We start from the raw sequence: 21765 nt of genomic DNA, 5'->3' as shown, positions 1-21765 counted from the left end.
CCATGCCTAAACAAATGAACAGTTCACAGGTATACTACAGCCTAAATGTTTGGAATCAGAGTTTTGAAGCAATTTTGTTGCAGATACATCAAATAATTTGTAGGAAGCTGCTAAAAATGAAACATTAGATCCGTCCAGAATGAAGAAGATCATTAGATTAGATCATTCCAAAATGATAGAGAAGGCTGTGGAACATAATGGAGGAAATAAGTAAACTAGGAATGATTTTTTGGCCAATGTATATTAGCCTTATTTTAACTCAAACTCACTGTGTGTGAACACATTCAACCAAGCTTGCAAAAAACACTCACACACAGGGGCAGTGTAGCATGTCCAGTTGGACTGACTACATGTCTTTGGACTGTGGGAGGAAACCCACACAGACATGGGGCGAACATGCAAACTCCACACAGAGGGGGTCACCCGGCCGGGGAATCGAACCCAGGCCCTCCTCGCTGTGAGGTGACAGCACTGGGACCCTCAAGGGTACATCTCTTTACCTCGCCTCCAGGACTTTATTCTACTGTTCTGTTTTAAAACATTCGGTTATGAAAAGGTACAAATACCAACTTTTCACCTGGAAAATCTTATTTCAAGTTCACAGTTTGACCATAAAGTATATGGTTTGTTTTGTTTACTTTTTTGACCAGCATTTAACATCTTTCATCTCTGGCAGGTTAAAAGGTTAACCCTTGGCCCTAAAGTAACTGTTAGTCGTGTGATGGGCAGTGTGTTGAGGTTTTGGTAAAGTGTGTGTATGTGTGCGTGTGTGCGCGTGTGTGTGTGTACCATATGGTGTCCAGATGCTATCCATAAAGACACGTGGAGAGCAGAAGAGCGCTTTAGGGCAAGAGATAATGAGTTTGACAGTAAACTTCAGAGAGAGAGAGAGAGAGAGAGAGAGGGTCAAACATCTTAGCGGGAGCTTTACATTCTCAAGACCCTCTTCCTCCAAACCTGCTGGAAACATACACTAATAAATATTAACACTCTCACTCCTCACCCACCCTCACTCACACCAAGCCTCTACTCTTCTGGGAAGTCATTACATTAGATGTTGGAACGCTGCTGTGAGGATTTGATTGCATTCACCCACAAAAGCTTTAGTGAGGTTATGTACTGATGAATGATGCATCAATGTATTGGATGGAGCTCCGTCACATCACCGCTCCACAGCCCAATGCTGGGGGGCTTTATACCCCTCTAGCTGACACTTGGCATTGGGTATGGTGACCAGAGAGAGTCCAGAGTATGGCATTCTGTTTGCAATGCTTTATCTCTATGGAGATGCTGTGGGTGTGCATTTTAACACCTATGTGACCAATGAGTTCACATTTATGGCATTTAGCCGACGCTCTTATCCAGAGCGTCTTAGAGTTTTGATCATTTTTACACAAGTAGGCAAAGGCAGTGTTAGGAGTCTTGCCCAAGGACTCTTATTGGTATAGTGTAGGGTGCTTACCCAGGTCAGGGATTGAACCCTAGTCTACAGCATAGAAGGCAGAGGTGTTAACCATTACACTAACCAACCGCTACCTTAAAAAGTAGCTGAATTCTCATTAGAAGTGCTGTCTGGATACTTTTGGTGCAGTTCAGACACTAAACATCTCATATCAGCATGGTGATGTTGGTGTTAGACTGCAGGTTAGACTGATGTTATTACAGTACAGTAGCAGGTAATAAAGCAGCGTGTGGCCTGCTGGAAAGCATTAGCAGTAAACAGTTCACGTTAAAGTGCGGAAAAAGCTACATTCCCTCTTACCTTAAATGTAGCCAATCTGCTAAGACATAAGTTTGCTTATGTTGTTTTTTCAAGGAGCTACAGGACTACCCTGCTGGAAAAGGACCATTCAAAACCATAACAGTTTTGCTTTCTAATGGGAATTGGCTTAGGCTTTCCAGTTAATCAGTTTCCTTTAGAACACTGCAAAAAAAATAGTATCCTGTCAAGTAAAATTTTCTTAAATAAAGATTAGTTACCCGATTTCTAGACAATCTGTACTTGCTTTAATCTTTAATGCTGTGGATGTGTTTGTTACTCAGTGGTCTGGTTGACCCACCACATTATTGTTTGTTTAAATCAATACAAAACAATTTAAAACAATGTATGTAAAAATACCAGATGTTTAAAATGTCACAAGTGTCCAGGGTAGGGTTTACCTTTAGCAGCTGTAGCCAGTCAGCAGCCTGTCCATGTTGTCCACCCTCACACACTCACAGCAGGCCATGTAGGCGGAGAACAGAGTGAAGGACAGAGCACCTCTTTTATTCACTGTGGGTTCAGCCCAACACTTTATGTGTAATATAAATCTGTGGGGGGTGAACAGAGTGAAGGCACCATTTAATATGTTCTTCACAGAAAATTAGCAAAAGCCAAGAAAAATTAAATGCCCAACTCATTACACAATTGTCTCCAACCAAATAGACTTTGTCTGCATACTTTGTTACCCTGTTCTTCAGTGGTCAGGAACCCCATGGACCTCCACAGAGCAGGTACTATTTGGGTCAGTACTACAGTAACACTGATGTGGTGGTGGTGTCTTAGTGTGTGTTGTGCTGGTATGAGTGGATCAGACACAACAGTGCTGCTGGACTTTTTAAACACTGTGTCCACTCACTGTCCACTCTATTAGACACTCCTACCTTGTCGGTCCACCTTGTAGATCAGAATCAGAAGAATCAGAACAAGAAGTTTTATTGCCATTGTCAATGAACAGGATTCACAGACTAGGAATTTGCTTCGGCATGAAGGTGCAACATAAAAACGACGTAAAGATGTAAAGTCAGAGACGACAGCTCATCTGCTGCTGCGTGGTTTGTGTTGGTCATTCTCTAGTCCTTCATCAGTGGTCACAGGACGCTGCCCACAGGATGCTGTTGGTTGGATTTTCTTTTACTGTCTTATCCACTCAGACCAGCGCAACACCCACTAACACACCACCACCACCACCACGTCAGTGTTACTGCAGTGCTGAGAATGATCCACCACCCAAATAGTACCTGCTCTGTGAGGGTCCATGGGGGTCCTGACCACTGAAGAACAGGGGAACAGAGTATCAGAGAAACAGATGGACTACAGTCTGTAACTGTAGAACTACAGAGTGCAGCTATACAGTAAGAGGAGCTGATAAAATGGACAGTGAGTGTAGAAACAAGGCTGATAACTGAAAGTCTGTTTGCACAATGCTAACTGGCTAGCATCCACTACTTGTTAGGTCGAGTCCAAAAGTGAAGAAGTACTTCGAACTGTCTCTTTTGCCATCTTGGCTGTAAATGTGTCTCAATATATGCTGATGTACTAATATAGGCTAAAAAATGTAACAAACCAAAACGCAGACTCTCTTTGCTCTGCTTTAAGCTTCAGCTCAGCTATAGCTGCATTTCTCGCATCTCCAGCAGGAAACTTTTCCACAAAAGTAGAGCAGTTTCTTGTAAAACATTAAATTTCTCATGAGGCTAAAGTCGCTTCTCGTTCTCCAGCTTCATGTTCGAATTTTCCCATTCCACCTTAAATAGTGCCTGAGGCATCAGAATGCAACTGCTGAACCGTTTAAGGTGGAATGGGAACATTCAAATGAGAAACTGACTACAGCTTTATGAATTTTTAGTGTTGGACAGTTTCTCGCTGTAGAATAAACGTATCATGAAACCATCCGCTTTTCTCACATCTCCAGCAGGAAACCTTTCCTCATATTAAGAAGAGCTTCTTGTAAAATGTCTGTCAACATTCGACTTTTTACGAGGCTGAAGTCGCTTCTCATTCAACTTTTCCAGTCACACCTTAAATGGTGACTGAGACGCCAGAGAATAACTGCTCTACCATTTAAGGTGGAATGGGAGAATTCAGACAAGAAGCTGGCGATTGAGAAACTGACTTCAGCCTCGCGACATTTCAGTCTCGTTGCAGATTAAACATATCAGGAAACCAGCTGGAGTGACTATAAATGCAAAAAAGCCTGTTTGTCTAAAAACGATCCATATTTGTCTTAAATCTTTGTCTTTGCCCTTTTGTTAGCTACTAGCTAGGTGAGATTGTTGTCTGTGTTGCTATGGTGACCAGCCGTCTGCGCTGGTCTTCACAGTTAAAGGGTGAATCAGCAGTTCTACATTAACTCCAGCGTTTAAGAGCATTTGTTATTAAATGATGTTGAAGGATCAGCAGAGCTTCATTTCACTGTAAAGGAGGATTATTTTATTATTACCTACTGATCTGATCCAGCTGTGGAGCCCCTCCAGGGCAGTAAAAGAACCAGGTGTGGCTGACCCTTGCCCTAAAGCCTAAAAGCTTAAATGCTAAGCTAGTCATATGATGCACCTAACATGTGCAACAGGTCAGTACTCGGGTGAACAGTGATTGGTGGATTGTGGCGGTTCATCGGTCATGTGATCTCCCAGAGAGAAAAATATATATGCCTCAACAGATATAACGTCTCATAGGCCGGCTGCCCCTTCAGATGAGCTAACGAACTAAATATAGAAGTTCGTTTTGGTGTTTTAGCATTGTTTTCAACATGTACACAGTAGGGATGTGCATGTCAAATAATTTTGATATTCATGTATCTGTAAGGCTTCGTGAATGGTTATCCAGTTTACTGACATGGAAAAAAAAACTCAGTAAATAATAAAGTAAAGAAATTGGTTCCATTTAGAACCAAGAACACTAAAAGAAACCTCTGCATGATTAAATGGTTCTTTGCATGGTGAAATGGTTCTTCGGATGGATGGAGAATGTGTTGTATAAGGTTCTATATAGCACCAGAGGGTTCTTCCACTGTTACAGACTTGACATTGGAACAATAGCAGAACACTTCTTGAAAAGGTGTTCTGCTGTTGTTGCAATGTGAAGTCTGTAACCATCTCCAGCAAGCTGCAATCTGAAGAGCACTTTCACAATTCACAGAACCCCTAATCATGCAAAGGGTTATTTAAGTGTTTATGGTTCTGTATAGGATCATTTTTCCTGAGGAACCATCTTTTTTAAGGGTGCACGGCTGTAGACTTGCCTTTTTAGAAGACATCACTGATGAAACATGGCAGCACAGACGAACATGTTTTATTTTTCAAAAACAGCCGACAGACTTCAGTGTGTTAAGTGACCCTTATTAGTCCCACAACAGGGAAATTTCACCTCTGCAATCTAAGCCATCCGTGCAGTGAAACACCACATACACACTAGTGAACACACACACTAGGGGTCAGTGAGCACACTTGCCCAGAGCGGTGGACAGCCCTATCCATGGCACCTGGGGAGTTGGGGATTAGGTGTCTTGCTCAAGGGCAGTTGAGTCATGCCAGCTCAGGGGGGACAAACTGGCAGCTTTCTGATCACAGGGCTGGTTCCCTAACCTCCAGCCCATGACTGCCCCAACTGTGTTGGATGAGTAAAAGAGGCTGCCTCTTCAGATGAGCTAAGGAGCCAACAGAGCTAACAAGTGACATGTTAGAGGCCGATAAGGACCTATTGTCTTCTACACAAGGTCTTTTCTCCACAGTGGATGATGCACCAACATGTTTTTGTCAGAGAAACAGATTTTCTTTGTTTCTGAATCTAGCTAGCACCAGCCAGAGTAGTATTTTTGCCTCAGTCATGTCCTTAACAGTGTATTCTCTGCAGAGCACTCACCTTAACTCTGGCACCTTAAACGGTTAACCGAATCCTCGGGTCCCCGTGCACCTCCGTTGTGCACACACTTTTCTGTCTGTAATAACACTCTGAAGTAGCAGTTGGATGACAATCACAAACTTTTTTTGCAACCCCAGTCATAGAAAATCCTGCAGAATTCCCTCATTTGTAATAATTTACACAGATTGGTTTTCAGAAAATGAGCCAAGTTTTGCTTCACATGTAGGGTTTATACTGCCTTGCCCATTTCTGTAATGGAAAACCAGCACTCAGAGCCCAGAAGGGTGTGTGTGTGTGTGTGTGTGTGTGTTTGATCCCTGTTCTTGCTGTTTATTGGCTCCCAGAATGATTTGTCATAAGAATATGGATGCCATTCTCTGCAGAATCATTGCAGTGAATAAACACAGCAGTGGCCTGAAGGCTTTGCCTCCTACAGTGCAACACACACACACACACATGCACACACAAGCTGCTCTTCTGCCGCTCATTATAGTGAATCTGCTCACATTATTCTCTCATGAATGAATATAAAACCAAAGCAGTTTTAACTTTTGTTAAAGTGGCAGTTTCTGTCTGAAGTTTGTTTCTTTAGTGTTGCACTGAGACTATGAGGCTAATGTAGATAATAAGGATGCACCAAAATTTTGTCTACTCAAGCATTTATGATGAAACACAGTTTTGGTTTTCAGCCCAAAGACAAAAAAAGCAGAAAAAAAAAAAGATTAAAGCCCAGTCCCATTTCTTATTTTTACCCCTATCTCTAATTTTCGAGTGTCTCCTTGCCCCTTGGAACTGAATCATGAGCGGTACTGGTTGAAATGGTGACCTACGAAATGAGACCCTCAAATAAAAGAGCATCACTTCATTAACAGCTACTAGCGCTGCTCTGTAGGCGACCCAGCCCGTCTGCAGGGACAGCAGAGGAGGGGAAAGTTCAGCTCCTCACTGCTGGGCTTTAGTTACTATTTGGGAATCAGAGGGTGGGGGGGGGGGTTACAGGTGTTCTGATAAGATGCCACACCCACTCAGTGAGCCGTGATCTGCCCTGAATGTAGTGGAGCATGTTGTATCGAGTTCAGTATTTCACTGGCATCCGGCACTATGAGCAATGCTTGTCATGTTCCTGTTAAAGTATTAACATAACATGTACGTGGGGTTCTGTGTGGCTCTATGCCAGCTCTTTCCTTGTTTCCAGCTGCTAGGGCTAACTGGCCTAGCTCTGCCATCTAGGGCTAACGAGGCTTGCCGTACTGGTAGTGGAACTCACTTACTTAAACTGCATTCTGTAAACTGGTGCTCTGAAATACAAAGCTGATTTCAGTGATTTGACATGGAGGGTTTCTGGGTACAAGCAACAAAAACCTGACATAGCGGCCTTCGTACCTTCCACAAGGTAACCATGACATGACAACTTTACTCCCTTAAAGTAGTGATTGTACTGTTAATCTCCCGTCAGTAACTCGTAGCTGGCAGCAATCAGCGACATTGTCCACTCTTCACTGTTTGTGCCACGTTAATGTTATTTCCTTCGACCCTCAGCTCTGCTGATCTAATGATTTCCTTCCCCAGTAAACCAGATCCAACTTATTGAAGGTTCTGTTATAAAAGTTGATGAGATAAAATAGTTGTAACCTTTCCGAGCTGTGGGTTGCCAGATGAAGGGTTAGAAAAACGCTGATTTAAACCACTGCAAAGCTCACCTAGTTAGCCATTTAGCAGACACTGCTAGGCCAGTTAGTGCTTGCGGCACTGATAGGTGGCACTGACAGCTCCATTGACCTAATACCTGTCACTGTCCAAAACATATATCACTTCCCAGGTGGTTGTTATTTCCCTTTTTTTTGTGATATATGGTGTCTAATGATCACCCACACAGTAAATAACATGCTGAGACCCATTTTTTGTTCTGCAGTGTGAATTTCATGGCTGGTAAACGGGTGTTGAGAGGAGAATATCCGCCTATTAGCTGTGTTACAGGTGTTTTACAACCAGTGATAAAGACTCAGACCCGCTCATCAAGCACAGAACCATCTGGACACGTATGCTCATAAAATACACACACGCTTTAAGGAATAATTTCATGGTCAAAATGCAGCTTACTTCCAACTGGACTTCACGAGTCATCTGTATAAGCAGTTAAGACCAGGCCTGACTGTCAGAGCATTTATATGATTGTGTGTGTGTGTGTTTGTGGGTGTGTGTTTAGCACTTTGTGGGGACTAGACATCTCCAGGATGATGATCAAACCTGAACATTTTCTGGGGTAGAGGTTCTGACTTCTTTACAGCCACATATTTGGTTTTTAACCCAAAGCTCACACTATAAATGCATGAAACACAATAGAACATGTCCAATGCTTTCTGTTAGCCAAAGTGCAACTTGAATAGTAGACATGAGTCAGAATTTCTGAATATTCAATATTCATGAAAATTTAAATGCAAATTAGCTTGCCTCTAATGTAATGCATTCTCACACTGAACAAACTATGAGATGTCTAAAGTCTGTGCTCCAACAGAAGGTGATGCAGAACATGCATCGTGATATTTTCATCACAGTCTTTTGTCTATTTATTATATAGAAAAACCGCTGCTAGCTAAAAAACTACTGCACACTGGAGGAGAAGCACCATCTGTGAATATGTAAACATACACAGACACACAAACATATAGAAGCTGTATATAGTATATGGAAATAGATGTAGAAGTTCCTCCCTTTAGACCTTCACTTGAGTAAAAGTATAAAAGTATTTGCCTTCAAATGTACTTAAGTATCAAAAGTAAAAGTACTGGGGCAGTCGTGAACTGGAGGTTAGGGAACTGGCCCGGTGACCGGAAGGTCACTGGTTCGATCCCCAGTGCTGACAGTCCATGACTGAGGTGTCCTTGAGCAACACACCTATCCCCCAATTGCTCCCCGGGCGCCGTGGATAGGGCTGCCCAATTCTCCAGGCAAGTGTGTTCACTAGTGTGTATGTGGTGTTTGACTTCACGGACGGGTTAAATGCGGAGGTGGATTTTCCCCATTTGTGGGATTAAAAAAGTATCACTTAACTAGAAGTTTAATTATGACTTTAATGTCCTGTTATCATTTTTGTAACAGGACTCACTTTATGAACTCATTTTAGATTAAAATACTCCAGTGCAGGGGTGTTTAATTAAAATTCAGCAAGGTCCAGTTAGAGAAAGAGCCCTGATTGGTGCTCTGGCTTTGCGCTTCTTTCGTTTTGACATGTTACGTTTTTATACACACAGAAACCAAAAGGAACGACAGATTTCTCAGAATGTAGGAGGAAAAAGTCGGATATTAGACTCTGAAATGTAGTGGAGTGAAAGGAAAAAGTCGCCCAGAATGGAGAAACGTCAGGAAAGTACAGATACATGAAAAACTAAATTAAATGACATTTTACTAAATTATATTTACTTAGTTACTGTCCACCACTGAATGTCTGTATCACAAAAATGCTGATAATCAACAATCCCAAGCTCATTTGACACACTCCTCATATAGACTTAATGTATTAAAACAATCATCACTTTAAGTTCTTCAGGTTTAATATGAGCTTATTAATGTTCAAAGTCCACAAAGTCACTGTGTTCCAGCTAAAAGGCATGAGGTGCAATCTGAAGGGGTTAGTGATCGTAGCTGAGGTGAAAACAGTTGCTTAACATTTGTTTGTTTATCTTAAAGACTGTGGGGGGGGTTACAGAAAGTTCTCAAATAATGCATTGCAAAATCAAAAATCAAGTTTGCCTGAAATTCCCATCCATCCATTTTCCAAGCCGCTTCTCCGTCAGGGTCGTGGGGGGGTGCTGGAGCCCATCCCAGCAGTCATCAGACAGACATGCCGAGATGCGACTGGAAACCTGTGTGTCAGAAGGTGAAAGACAAAAAGGCAGAGTTGGAAAATACAGAAAACAGGATTGAAACATGAGTAGAACAATACAAGAACTGCCGCTTGGTAGCTCTTATAGAAAGACGCAATACCTCACAAAGTACTAAGCTAAAAGCCTGGGCTTATATACACCACTGATCAGACACCACTGATCAGACACAGGTGATAATCGTCAATTCTCTGGCACAGAAGAACGAAGATTGGTAGGCACTGGTGTTGGGAATGTCAGGTGATCTTCCAGGGAGTCCTGGAAGATGGAGTCCAGAGAGGAGAGTGGTGTGCCAGTCACATGATCTCCCAGAGGAGCAGGGTCAGTGGGATGCTTGACAGTTAAAGTGTTTTTTATTGTATTTAAGTGCTGTTTTTGATATGTGGCAGTTATACACATTTTTATGTGAAGAAATTTGCAGCTGTCTGTTTTATCTCGGCCATCTCTGTAGACAGGTGTGGATGGTTTACACAACATGTGGTTCTTACCGCTCCACCCTTCACTCTGCGTTGCTCCCTAGCAGCCTAACACAGAGTCATGACATTTCACACAAAGAGAACCATCGATGTTATTGATAACCTTTTCGTTTCCATTTTGCTGGTGGAATAGCCACTAGGAGGCCTGGAGAAAGAGGGGACCAGCCAGGCTAGACATTTGAAATTCTTACATGTTTTCATTGGTGTTTCCTTCAGGATCAATAAAGTGTCTGTCTGTCTGTCTGTCTGTCTGTCTGTCTGTCTATCTGTCTATCTATCTATCATTAATAGAATAAGGTGTTATTTTGAAAAATGGCTGTTTAGCTCAGTAAGTCATGCATGATTATGCTTTGAAATACAGCGTGAGTGCACTCACCTGCAACCTTGATCAACACAGACCAAAATCTATATAATAAAGTGGCTGATTGCTTATTGCATTTGGTTAAAAAAATCTTCCAATTATTGGCCGGTTTTGATCATGCACTCTTTTTGTGGGAATATTCATCTGGTTTCTTTTGCAGCTTTAATGAGAAAAAGTGAAGGAGGAGGCTTTGGGCTCCTGAGGTTAAGCAGGGTTGGGTTAGATGAAGGCATAGCATTATAAAACTACACCACAGTGATAGTTTTACAGGACTGTGAGTGTGAATCACGCAGTACTGAGGGGTGTGAATAGCTGGTGAGCACCATGTTATTTGACTGAGGAGTGTGTGTAATGGTGTGTGTATACACTGTTATCTGTTGTCTGACAGGCTCTGCTTGTTTGTTTGAGCCTCCAAACTGCAACCAGTCATCGCAGGTAATGCAGTGTTTGTGGTTCTGAACTTCTCTGTGTGAGTGTGTATAAATAAATAGTGTCTGAGTCCTATTTGGAGTATGAGAGAGAGAGAGAGAGAGAGAGAGAGAGAAAAGGGGGGTAGATAAAGAGAGAAAAGAGAGAAGGGGTGAGAGTGAGAAAGGGAAGATAAAGAGGAGGGAAGGAGATCGAGAGAGGGAGACAGAAAAAGGGCAGAGAGAGAGAGAGAGAGAGAGAGGGAGAGTTTGCTTGAGGGTCACTTCATTCATTCACAGTGAGCCAGGATGTTTCGCTCCTTCCATTCTTGAGTTCATTTTGGGTGAGAAGGAGAGAGAGAGAGAAGGGAGAGAGAGACATTGTGAGTCAGTTGAACTTGGCTCAGGCCTTTAGCTGTAACACTGCGCTGCTTGTGGCTGAGGAACTGCCTGTCTGCAGTTGATGCACCACTTATGTTGGTTTTGCTGAAGGTTGTAAGGGAGCGCTGGGTGTTGGGGGGGGCAGTGGTTAGTTATATTTGTCTGTATGTGTCTGTATTTGTCCTGCTGTCTTAAATAAGGAAGTGCCTCCTAGAAATGACCTCAAACCTGAAGAGAGAAGTGGGCAAAATCTGTCTTTGAATAAGCACAGACATTATAAAGGAGGAGGAAACGGTTCACTTGTTGGAAAATGAATAGGAAAGCTTGTAACACTTAGCATACTTTCTGTTTACGGGAAGAGTCGTAGCCTTCAATAGAAAAGGCCAGTTGACTTACTGATTAAGTCGCTAGGGGGGAACGCCTCTTCTCATTGCGGAGCCTCACATGCGCAGTAGTCAGAAGCAGCCAAAAATACATGATTTTGTATTTGTTATTTGAGCCAAACAGTATAAAGTATGTATGCATTGATTTTTGTTGATTTTTTTAATGGTAACATGCCTTTCATTTTCAAGTTAATATGTCTCTCCCCATTGAGTGGGAAATGACTCTGGTCTAGTATGACAAAAATACCTGCCTGCTGTGCCAAGCGTGGACAGACTTTCCTCTAAAGACTTTGGTGATGATATAATAAAAGTGATGCAGGCTGAAAATGCTGATGCAAACTAGCTGCCCTCAGGCCTGAGATAATGACAGAAGACTCTTTAACTCCATCATCATACCAGCCATGAATTCAGTGTGTTCTAGTGTTCTCACCGTGCACTTCCAGTGTTTCTTTGTTACTTCCAGTACTTCCATTGTGCTGTAGTGGTACACAGAAGCTGGTGGACACTGTGATAAAGTTTTGGTTGCACTCTACTGGTCTCTACTGGTCTGTGATAGATGTCCAGAAGTGTCCAGAAACTCTTCCTAATGACTAAACTCAGTGGTGATGATAGGAACCAGACGCCTTTCATATGTGGTACTGAAATCCAATGCGTATCCGATATGCGTAGATCCGTATGCGACTGAACAGCCAGATCAGAATTCATGGGACTTCTTTATCAACCTAACTCTGCCGAGGTCTGCAGAGACCTCAAACATTTAGGCTGATGTTTCTGTACCAAAATATAAAGCATTTATCACATCCACCCCGTGTTCAAAGAGATTTAGAAAGAAAGACGTAGGAGAACGATCAAAGAAGAGTTAAAAGTCTGAAAGCAAAGCTTAAAGAATCCGAGGACACAAACCAAAGAAGTGACCGCACCTTTTGTACGCTGAGCCCAGCTGTCAGTCAGTGAAGCTTCACCATGGCTCCTGTGATGCTGGTGAAGATGAAGCTGATCCTCTGGGAGCGACCGGGGTTTGTTGGCAGTTGTGATTGTTTACCTCTGGATGAGCCGCGTGAAGCAGCGTGACACTCTGTTTGCACATGTGGGTCAGTTTAGGAGCTGATCTGTTTAGACTGATGTTGCATACAGATCACATTTAAAAGCTGTTGTGAACAGCCAAACAAAAAAAATCAGATTTGGTGAGAAAATCAAATTTAGGACACTTTTACCTGCTGTGTGAATGTAGCCTAAACGTTCCCTCACAGAAAGTTATGAGACAGAACATGTCATGAGCGTGCTGTCTGATGCCTGAGGCATAATTTATTATAGTCTTGAAATGAGATTTTGGACTAAAAGATCATTTTGACATCGATTCATGAGGCAGAAAAGCCCTGCCCAATAGAATCGAATGCTCAGTACATGAGCCTGTGGTCACCATGCCCAATGCTAGTCTTGAGTTAGAGGGATATAAAGCCCCCCAGTGCCCATGGGAGTAGTGTGACTGTTCTCTTGATTGATGGAGCTTCACCTTTAGATGAGCTTGTGATCCAGAACTGACCTTCCAACAGCAGTACCTGACCTCACTAATGCTCAGTCAGGTCCTCACAGCAATGTTCCAACAGCTAGCATAAAGCCTCCCCAGAAGAGTAGAGGTTGTTACTGCAGCAGATTGGGGAAAACTCAGGCCTGGAGTTTATTTCCAAAGCATTGAATCCATTCAGTGGACTTTACATTAGTACGAAACTAAAGATTATGAAATCTTTGTAGGGATTCCAGGCCTGGGATGTTGTTTATTTGTCCATTTATTTATTTGTTTGTTTGTTTTACATTCCATGCTTTTGCACTGTGGAAATTTCCACAGTGGACCACTCCCTCGCTGAGGACACCGTCCCACTGTGAGTGCTAGAGAGACCAAATGAGCTGTGAAGGGATGCTGGAAAAACACACACTGTGATGCGTCTCCTGTTTTAATTTAAGCTTGAAATGGTGGAGCTCGCTGTAGCGGCATGTACACGACCTGCGTTTGGGTTTGGGTGTGAGGAGCGTCTTGCAGTTTTCAGAAGATAATTAAGGCAAAAATACACACAAGCACATTTGCTCTTTCAGGGAACTGCATGACAATTAGCTTAACTAAACAGAGACACATTAAACAGGGGCGTTAAATCTCAACAAACCGGGGCCCAGCTGTGTTTTTATTTTATTTTTACTTAACATTTTGGCGTGACCCCAACTGACCATTGTTTATTCAAAATGTGCCAAAACTACAAAACACACACAACTTTGCAGTGCATGCTGGGAACTGTAGTGTAGCTCATAGTAAAATAGGCTCATATTAATAGAATTTTTTTTTTAATTTGTGGGCCGAATAGGATTGTGCCACGGGCTTGACTTGGGCCTTGTGCTTGACACATGGCTCATAAAGCATGTAACATAAAGTAAGTCAGCAAGTAGTTAAAGCTGTATTTAACTTTTTAATACTTTTTTGTTCAAGTTTAAAGATGTACCATTACTTTGGAGAGTCAGGGGAAATAAAACCAAGCTGAAATATGTGCATGTCATACTGTATGTCTTTACACATTAATGTCACATGCACAGGGTCAAAAAGAAGGTCTGGATATGATAACGGACAGGGGGAGATAATTCACTCACGTCTTCAGAAGCATGTCCTTCACCAAGTTTTGATCGAGTTCCCTTTGAATTCTCTTTTAACACGCTCACAGCGTCATGATTCATTAGATTCATATTCTCGAGGAAGGGGTCCGAAGCACAACCCACAATCCAAATTGTTCTACTGAATGTTGCATGCAGTTGCACATTTCCTCCAGAGAGATCTCCAGATCCCCAAAACTGACACAGTGCAGCTTATGATGAGTGAACTTGGTGCTAAAAGCAAAAGCATGCACACAGAGAGGACCCTGATTACCCGGCCGGGGAATCGAACCCAGGCCCTCCTCACTGTGAGGCGACAGCGCTACCCACCATGCTGCCCAGTGAGAGAAGCCAATAGCCATAAACTGGAAATTAACTATAAACTGACTTCTTTTGTTTTTTTTGTACAAAAATGAGAAATCCTAACTGTACAGTACGTTGTGTTCCATTTTTATGTATATATTATTTGTTTTGTAGTTGTTGTTTCTGTTGTTTGTTCTCCATAAACATCAAGTATAAACAGTGATATCATCTCTTGAGGCACTCTTGACGGAATACTAAAGTTAATGTGTGCAAGAATAACAAAAAATTGCGAGGAATTGCAAAAACACCATCTCTTCTGTGTAAAATAATTATTTGCTGCTTACATCAGAACTTCAGGCAAAGTTTGGGCACTGAATAAGGACCCAGTGTCGCTGATGTGAAGCACTGCTCTCATGAAGCATCAAAAGCTTTGTGACTGGTGATGGTGCCCCCTTGTGGAGACTTTGTAGCCTGTGAAACATGAGTGAGCTCCATGAGGTACATCAGTCCAACAGTCAGGATCCCCTGAACAGTTTTTTTTCTATTCACATTTGCAATCAGGCTTCAGACGTGAATAAATATATATATTTTTATCATTATAAAGGCCTTTGTGATTATTACATAGGCCTATGAACAAATATTATTTCTTATTATTAATTCCTTAAAAATCTGATTAGAAGGTGTACAAGGGGGGATATATACAAAGCAAAATATTAATAATATAAAATGTTTGAAGGTCCCCCATGGACCCTCACAGAGCAGGTGCTATATCACTGATGTGGTGATGGTGTGTTAGTGTGTGTTGTGCTGGTCTGAGTGGATCACACACAGCAGAGCTGCTGGAGTTTTTAAACACCTCAGTGTCTCTGCTGGACTGAGAACAGTCCACCAACCAAAAATATCCAGCCAACAGCGTCCTGTGGGCAGCGTCCTGCGACCACTGATGAAGGACTAGAGGATGACCAACACAAACTGTGCAGCAGCAGATGAGCTGCCGTCTCTGACTTTACATCTCCAAGGTGGACCGACGAGGTAGGAGTGTCTAACAGAGTGGACAGTGAGTGGACACAGTGTTTAAAAACTCCAGCAGCACTGCTCTGTCTGATCCACTTGTACCAGTGCAACACATTAACACACACTACCATGTCAGTGTTACTGCAGTGCTGAGAATGATCCACCACCCAAATAGTACCTGCTCTGTGAGGGTCCATGGGGGTCCTGACCACTGAAGAACAGGGTAACAGAGTATCAGAGAAACAGATGGACTATAGTCTGTAACTGTAGAACTACTAAGTGGAGCTGATCAAATGGACAGAGGAGGTGCTCATAATGTTATGCCTGATTGCTGTATGTCTATATTCTGATCTGAACTTTACGTATTGAAAGCATTCATTTGGTTGTTTTCTGTTTTGCCTGCAGGGCGGCGACAGACCATAACATGGACAATACAACAGCCATGCTGAGAGAGTGGCTGAAAGCAGCTCAGAGCAGATACCACTATGTGGAGTGGAGGCCTATGGAGGAGCCTCGGTAAAGATGTTTTTCTTTAGTGTTCATTACAGTTAAAGAACCGGTCGCAGCACATCTTTTTCACATCACATGCCTTCCTCAGACGCTCCGACCACCTGACAGTCTGTAAGAATACAACCAGAACCACACTGAATGAATGAAAGCTGTGGATGTTATTATAGAATGGCATCCTGGCACTGTCTCTACATTCTAGATCGGATCAGTGGTAGCAGTCTAAAGGAGTTCCCATGTTCTAGAACAGTGAATTGAATTCAGAACCATTAGCCACAGAGGATTTAGACCTCCGCATTTGACCCATCAGTGCAGTGAAGCACCCACATACATACACGCTAGTGAACACACACACTAGGGGGCAGTGAGCGAACTTGCCCGGACAGGTGGACCGCCCTATCCACGGTGCCCGGGGAGCAGTTAGGGGTTCGATGCCTTGCTTAAGGGCATTTCAGTCAGCCTTCCGGTTACAAGGCTGGTTCCCTAACCTTCAGCCCACGACTGCCCCATCACATTAGTTACAGGGGTTACATTATAGAACAATGGTCCACCCATCCCTCCATCCATCCATCCCCACATCCATCCATTTTCTAAGCCGCTTCTCCATCAGGGTCGCGGGGGAGTGCTGGAGCCTATCCCAGCAGTCTTCGGGTGGAAGGCAGGATACACCCTGGACAGGTCGCCAGTCCATCGCAGAGAACAATGGTCACATTCTTAAATAACAGTTGCGTCCTGAAGCAGGAGCCATGTTCTAGAACAGTGGTACGTTCTGTCTATGCAGAATTCTTTATCAGCTCGATAGAAGAACCGTGGTCATATGTTGGATCGGAGGTCACATGCTAGAGGAGTGATCAGCACTGACATTTTTGGGTCATATTACTGTTCTGGAACGGTGGCCATATTCTAGTGGTCATATTCTAGAACAGACATTACAGCGTAGAACCGTCGCATTCTGAAGCGGAAGTTCTAGATAATCGGTTACTTTGCAGATGCTATTAATTCTTTACCATGCGCAGTATGGTGATCATGTTCTAGAACAGTGGTCCCATTCTGTATATGTTGAATTCCTTATCAGCTCGATGGCAGCGGTCATGTGGAACTATGGTCATATTCTCGATCAATGGTCGCATTCGAGAAGACTGAGCACATTGCAGAATAAAGTTATGTTCTAGAGCAATGGTGACATTTTTGGGCCATAGTGCTGTTCTAGAACAGTGGTCATATTCTAGAAGCGTGATCACAGCGTAGAACAGTGGCATTCAGAAGCAGAAGATCTTTTTTGCAGAGATTCACCTTCATGTGATGTAAATCTTTTAAGGCCACTGTTGACTAACTGGACAAACACCAACAAAAATGTCTGGTTTGTGCGCCGTACTGTATTCGATTGTTAAAAGAATCTAGAACGTTCTAATTCCATTGACTCTGGTTTTTTTCTGGACATTGCAGTGTGTGTGTTTATTTGTGTTTGTCCGGTCAGTGGACTCTGGCTTTAAATTAAAATGTTTTAAAACTAATATTCCTGCAAAACACAAATGCCAGTATGTATGTTTGAAGAAGTATGTACTTGTTCAGTAGGTGACCCTCACTGCCACAAAACACACACACACACACACACACACACACACACACACACACACACACACACACACACACACACACACACACACATTCCACACATGCCTGAAAGATTATAACTGTTGCTTTGAGTCTTCTCTAAGCCTGCTGTCCCACGGCAGGTCATACACAGATGAATGGGGGCCGAAGCACTGGCCTCCGTCCAGGTTCAACCACCTGATGAAGCTCAGACAGGCAGCTTTGAAGGCAGCACGCGAGCGCTGGGCTGACTACATACTGGTGAGCATCTTGAGTGCAAACTACAAACTCATATGGAAAAGAAATACATGGATATTTTAGTTTTATATATAATTGAGTACATTGCTATATTATGTATTTATTTAAAAAAGTATGGGGAAATATTACACTTGGAAATGTATGTAAATGTATTTATCAAATACATTTGAAAATGTATGAAAATAGCCAAAATCTGTCTAATTCACGGTTTGGATTCCTTTTCAAATGAATTTGTATTTCAGTATCTTCATTTTCAATCATTTTGAGTAAGTGATTGAGTGGGCAGCCCTGTCCACGGCGCCCGGGGAGCAGTTGGGGGTTAGGTGTCTTGCTCAAGGACACCTCAGTCATGTACTCTTGGCTCTGGGGATCGAACTGGCGACCTTCCAGTCTCAAGGCCAGTTCCCTGACCTCTAGCCCACGACTGAAATTTTACAATATGACTCACAATACGAAAGCAAGTGTTGTGAGTACTGATACACTGTAAAAATGCTGCTATGATTTGACATACACTCTGTGTGCACTGCAAAAAATGTCTCTTTTCGAGTGAAATGATCTTAAATCTAGTCGATATTTCTATTATCCACTTATTATGAGATTATCCAGCTTGTTTCCAGTTATTTTTTACTTGTTTTATGTCATTTTAGTAAGTAAAATTATCGCACTATACTGGCAGATAATTTTGCTGGTTTCAAGCACATTTCTTACAACAAGCGCAATGATCTGCCAATATAGTGAAATATTTTTACTTGATAAAAATACTTAAAACAGGTAAAAAATATCAATGAAATAAGTTAACTAGTCTTGAATTAAGCCTAAAACTCACCAACAGGAGACATTTTAAATTTCTTGACTATATTTTAGATAATTTTATTTACCACTGTCTCACCACAGAAGTGTGTAGTTAATGCAAAACACAGAAGTCAGTACTATTTAGTTATTTCTGTGACTTTTGGTAAAGCTACATACATACGATTGAAACAATATAATAATAAACACAAATATATGCATTAAAGAAATATATTTAATAAATACATGTTTGGGTTTTTCATTTATTGCAAAAATATGTTTGATAACTATATTTGGAACATATTTTTTCCATATGGGTAGGCATGATATGTTCATGGACATAGTTTAAGCCTTGTGTGGTGTCTGTGGGTGAACATATAAAATAACCAATTTTCAGTGTCTTCAGTCTGAGGGTACATGTGTACATGTGGTGTTGGGCTGAACCTGCGGGGAGTAAAAGTGTGGAGGTGCTGTGTCCTTCACTCTGTGAACTGTGTTCTCCTCCTACATGACCTGCTGTTAGTGTGTGTGTGTGTGTGTGTGTGTGTGTGTGTGTGTGTGTGTGTGTGTGTGTGTGTGTGTGTGTGTGAGGGTGGACAACGTGGACAGACTGCTGACTGGCTACAGCTGCTAAAGTAGAACTGTGTACTACAAGTACTTGGTCAAGAAATACCATTGCAGTGGTGATTCTATAACTTTTATTGCCTGGACAACTAGTTATGATGTTTGGATCTGACGTCTCATTGTCTCTCATCTTTTATATTGTAATATTCTATCCCTGTGTGTCTAAGTGGTAAATTAGCCTAGCGTAGGACTTGCAGGATGATCTTTGTTTTAAATCTCTGTTTTTAATCAATTCCAACATCCCCCCACACCCCCGTCTCAGTTTGCAGACAGTGATAACCTCTTAACTAACCCACGGGTGTTGGATCTGATGATGGCGGAGAACCTGACCCTCGTGGCTCCCATGCTAGAATCACGTTCTCTCTACTCCAACTTCTGGTGTGGAATCACTCCTCAGGTAGAGACACAGCCACAACCCAAATTTTCATAATATTGCAGTGGTTTTTTCTTTGATTTCAAAACAATAAGCTCAAATGCATTATTAATAATATTAATACATAAAAATTATTAATTTATGCCTTAAAGATGCTTTAAAACACAATATTTGTAGCAAATTAAGTTAAAATAGCTGGATTGTTTTTGACACTGTTTGAAGCAGTGTTTCTCAAAACAACCCTTCAGGGCCTGGCAGATGGTCCCAGTATTTCTCTACCCTAGCTCCCAATACCTCTGCACAGAAGACTCCAAGCCCTCTTAAAAAGCTGGGACTCTGTTCAAAACATGAATAAAAATAGAATGCAATGATGTGCAAATCATTTAAACCCTACATTTAATTGAAAATAGCAAGACAACATATCATATATTGAAAATTAGAAATCTTATTGTTTTTTGAAAAATATATGCCCATATTGAATTTGATGCCAGCAACACATTTCACAAAAGTTGGGACGGTGCATGTTTACCACTGTGGTACATCACTTCTTTTGTTTAACAACACTCTGTAAGTGATTGGGAACTGAGGAGACACTGCTGTAGTTTGAAAGAGAAATGTTTTCCCATTCTTGTTTGATGCAGGATTTCAGCTGTTCCACAGTTCGTTCAGCTGCTCTAATGCATGCAGAATGTGTTTTGACATTGTCTTGCTGAAATAATCAAGGCCTTCCCCTGAAAAAGACGTTATCTGGATGGCAGCATATGCTGCTCCAAAACCTGTATATAACATTCAGCATTAATGGTGCCTTCCAAATGTGCACATCACCCATGCCATGCACACTAATGCCCCCCCATACCATCACAGATGCTGTCTTTTTAACTGTGCACTGATAACAAGCCAGCTGGTCCCTGTCTTGTTTTAACCTACGACGAGGCATCTGTGATTTACAAAAAGCCTTTAAAATTTTGATTCGTTGGGCCACAAGACACTTTTCCATTTCACCTCAGTACATCTTATCTAAGCTCAGGCCCAGAGAAGACAGTGGCATTTCCAGATCCTTCTTTGCGTGGTACAGTTTTAACTTGTGTTTGTGGATGCAGTGATGATCTGTGTTCACAGGCAATTGTTTTCAGAAGTGCTCCTGAGCTCATGCAGTGATTTCCACCACAAAATCATGTCTTGTTTTAACACAGTGCTGCCTGAGGGCCCGAAGTGCACGGCCAGCCAATGTTCGTTTGTGGCCATGTCCCTTAAGTGGTGAACGTCTGAAGGATTCAGCCTCTCTGAGATGCTCTTTTAGGCTCAATCATGTTACTGACTTGTGAGATGTTTCACCAGGTGTTTTGTTTTAGTCAAGTCTTTTGTTGCCCCTGTCCCAACTTTTTGAAACGTGTCGCATCAGATTCAAAATTGGAATCATTTTTTGGAAAAACATTAAAATTTCTCAGTATCAACATTTTATTATGTGATCTTTACTGTTTTCGGTTAATACAGGGTTTAAATCATTTGCATGTCATTCCATTCTGTTATTATTTACATTTTGCACAGGGTCCCAACTTTTCTTGGAAGCAAGGTTGTTTATGTATTTGATCCTCCTCCGTTGTTAGTTAGTTATTAAATGAAGTTTCCTCTCTCTCTCTTTCTCTTTTAGGGCTACTATAAGCGTACTCCCGATTATCAGCCCATCCGCGAGTGGAAGCGTTTGGGTTGTTTTGCTGTTCCAATGGTTCATTCTACCTTCCTGCTGGATCTGAGACGCTCCTCCTCCATATCACTCGCCTTCTACCCCCCCCACCCGGACTACAGCTGGGCCTTCGACGACATCATGGTGTTCGCCTTCTCCGCCCGCCAAGCAGGTCAGACAGTTCTCATGTTTTACTATAGTCACAAACTACCGTTTGTGTGTGTGTGTGTGTGTGTGTGTGTGTGTGTGTCCTGTTACTCGACTGGAGGCCGTGTTCACACATCATTACTACAGTAGGACGCACACACACAGGTAGCTGTGAGGTAAATCAGGCCATGCAGAGACACCAGTCAAAACACTACTGCTTCATTAGAGTACCTATTTACTGAACCCACACAAACTGCAGCAGCAGTATTTTTCCTGCTCTAACACGCCTTACTCAGCTCCCCAGCTAATTATCAAATGAGCTTACTC

At 42.2% G+C, this 21765-nt stretch overlaps 1 protein-coding gene across 1 annotated transcript in view; it reads left to right on the top strand.

The window, feature by feature from the left end:
• Positions 1-21765, top strand: part of colgalt2 (collagen beta(1-O)galactosyltransferase 2) — a 60283-nt gene that overhangs the window by 20231 nt on the left and 18287 nt on the right. The window contains exons 2-5 of the mRNA XM_017717799.2: positions 15869-15979; positions 17707-17824; positions 19497-19631; positions 21259-21463. Coding sequence (XP_017573288.2) covers positions 15869-15979; positions 17707-17824; positions 19497-19631; positions 21259-21463 — 569 coding nt within the window. The remainder of the gene's footprint in view (positions 1-15868; positions 15980-17706; positions 17825-19496; positions 19632-21258; positions 21464-21765) is intronic.

Source organism: Pygocentrus nattereri, chromosome 28 (assembly GCF_015220715.1).
Source record: "Pygocentrus nattereri isolate fPygNat1 chromosome 28, fPygNat1.pri, whole genome shotgun sequence".
Classification (NCBI taxonomy): Eukaryota; Metazoa; Chordata; class Actinopteri; order Characiformes; family Serrasalmidae; genus Pygocentrus; species Pygocentrus nattereri.
Note: the sequence above shows the minus strand (reverse complement) of the source record. Positions and strands in the feature narration are given on the sequence as shown.